Below are 2002 nucleotides of genomic sequence, written 5' to 3' on the forward strand. Positions count from 1 at the left end.
GGTCAAGACATATTTTCTGTTGAGTCGGCCTACGTCAGAGTTGATGATAACTGTTGGAATTTTGATTGTCCACTAAAAGCACTAAACGCTTGTTTTACAACCTACAATGCCTTACATTGTACCTATCCACGTGAGTGTTATGAATCATGGCTGATTTTACAACTTCAACTTTATAATTTTACAACCATTTACGATCAAAAATCATCAATTATTACATCTTTATCAAGCAAAATGAACGCTTTAAAAAATACTTATTTGTAAATTTTTATTTAAAAATTTCAATTTATTTAGTATCAGTTTTTACTAATATGAACTAGGTGAAATAATAATTTTCTCTGTATTTATTATATATTCTTGTTAAAAAAGTTTTGTTATTTCTTTTAATACATTATGTATAAATGTTATTTATGTTTAAAAGATTTCCGGTCCATAGCAAAGTTAATTTGGCACATGAAAATATATCATAATCTTGGTAATAATTCGTTTTATCTCTGTAAACAAAAAAATTGTGTACGTGATTTCAGGGGTTTAAAAAAATTTAGGCAGCATTTAAATAGGGAACATTCCCAAGTTACGGTAAACCAAAATGATGAAATCAGTTTTAGTAATACAATAACTGAATCCACTGTTGAATCTTTGGTAGAATTACCTGAAATATTTAATAAATCATCTACTACATTTTCTGAACTCGATAGTACACCCTTAACAAATAATATTGAATCATATGAATTAATTGAAGAATCTGTCATTATAAATGACCTTGTTAATAATTATACTAAACAAATATTAGACGATGAAAATAGAAGTATAAACTTATTTCCTTACGATGAAATTTTGAAAAGAAATGTATTACAGTTTATTACAAAATTAATGTCGAAGCCTTATCTTACTAACTCATTGGTACAAGATGTAGTGGAAAGTGTTATGGAGCTGTTCTCAAGTGGTATAATAGAACAACTAAAATGTAAAGTTGTTCCTATATTACAATGCAGTTCTTCCACAAAACTAGAAGTAGAAAAAATGTTTGATTCTTTACAAGACCCGTTTTTTGAACTACAAACTCATTACCAACGAATTAAGTATTTAATTTCTAATAATTATTTTTTCATACCCGAAACTGTGGTGGTAGGTCATACTCAAGAAAAGCGGTATATTAATGGTGAAGATAAGCTTTTAACGGTGCCTATACATGGGCATTTTCTTTCTATGAAAAAAAACCTTAAGGCCTTTTTTGAGCTTCCTAATGTTCTTAAAGTTGCAACTGACTTTATGTATGATTCGTCATTACACAATAATACTCTTACTTCTTTTTTGGATGGATCGACATGGAAAGATATGAATTTAAAATTTTTAGGAAAAATTGTTTTACCTCTTTTTCTATACTATGATGATGCTGAAATGGGAAACCCATTGGGTTCCCATTCTGGCATACATAAAATAGGGTGTATATATTATACTGTTGCAGCCTTACCACCTGAATATTTGTCATCTTTAAATAATATATTTACAGCATTTTTATTTCATTCATCAGATCGTGGGACAACCAAAATACCCAATAAAATCATGTTTTCTCGTCTTATCAATGAACTAATTGATCTTCAAACAAATGGAATTTCTGTATGTATTGACAATACTTACACTACTGTATACTTTGCACTAGGGTTAGTCTTGGGAGATAATTTGGGATTAAACTCTATCTTGGGTTTTGTCGAAAGCTTTTCTGCAAATCATTACTGTAGGATTTGTCGTTGTCCAAAACCAGAATTACAGAAAATGTTAAGAGAATCTTTTCAATCATTAAGAAATGAAAATAATTATGAAATTGATATTAATAAAAGAAATGTAACAGATACTGGATTAAATGAACGTTGTATCTTTCACGAAGTTCCAAATTTTCATGTTGTTCGAAACATGGTTTGCGATTTCATGCATGATATTCCCGAGGGAGTAGCTCGTTATGATATGGCAATCATTGTACAAAATTTTATAATTAAGAAATATT

The 2002-nt window shown here is 28.9% G+C and overlaps 1 protein-coding gene across 1 annotated transcript; it reads left to right on the forward strand.

Annotated features, from left to right (window-relative positions):
• Positions 1–7: 7 nt before the first annotated feature.
• On the forward strand, positions 8–1998 carry LOC111033234 (the record flags this gene model as incomplete). Its single annotated transcript, XM_022313883.1, has 1 exon — positions 8–1998. A coding segment is annotated over exon 1 (1608 nt), but the record flags the coding sequence as incomplete, so codon positions are not given.
• Between the last annotated feature and the right edge of the window lie 4 nt (positions 1999–2002).

This window comes from Myzus persicae, unplaced genomic scaffold, assembly GCF_001856785.1.
Source record: "Myzus persicae strain clone G006 unplaced genomic scaffold, MPER_G0061.0, whole genome shotgun sequence".
In the NCBI taxonomy this organism is placed as follows: Eukaryota; Metazoa; Arthropoda; class Insecta; order Hemiptera; family Aphididae; genus Myzus; species Myzus persicae.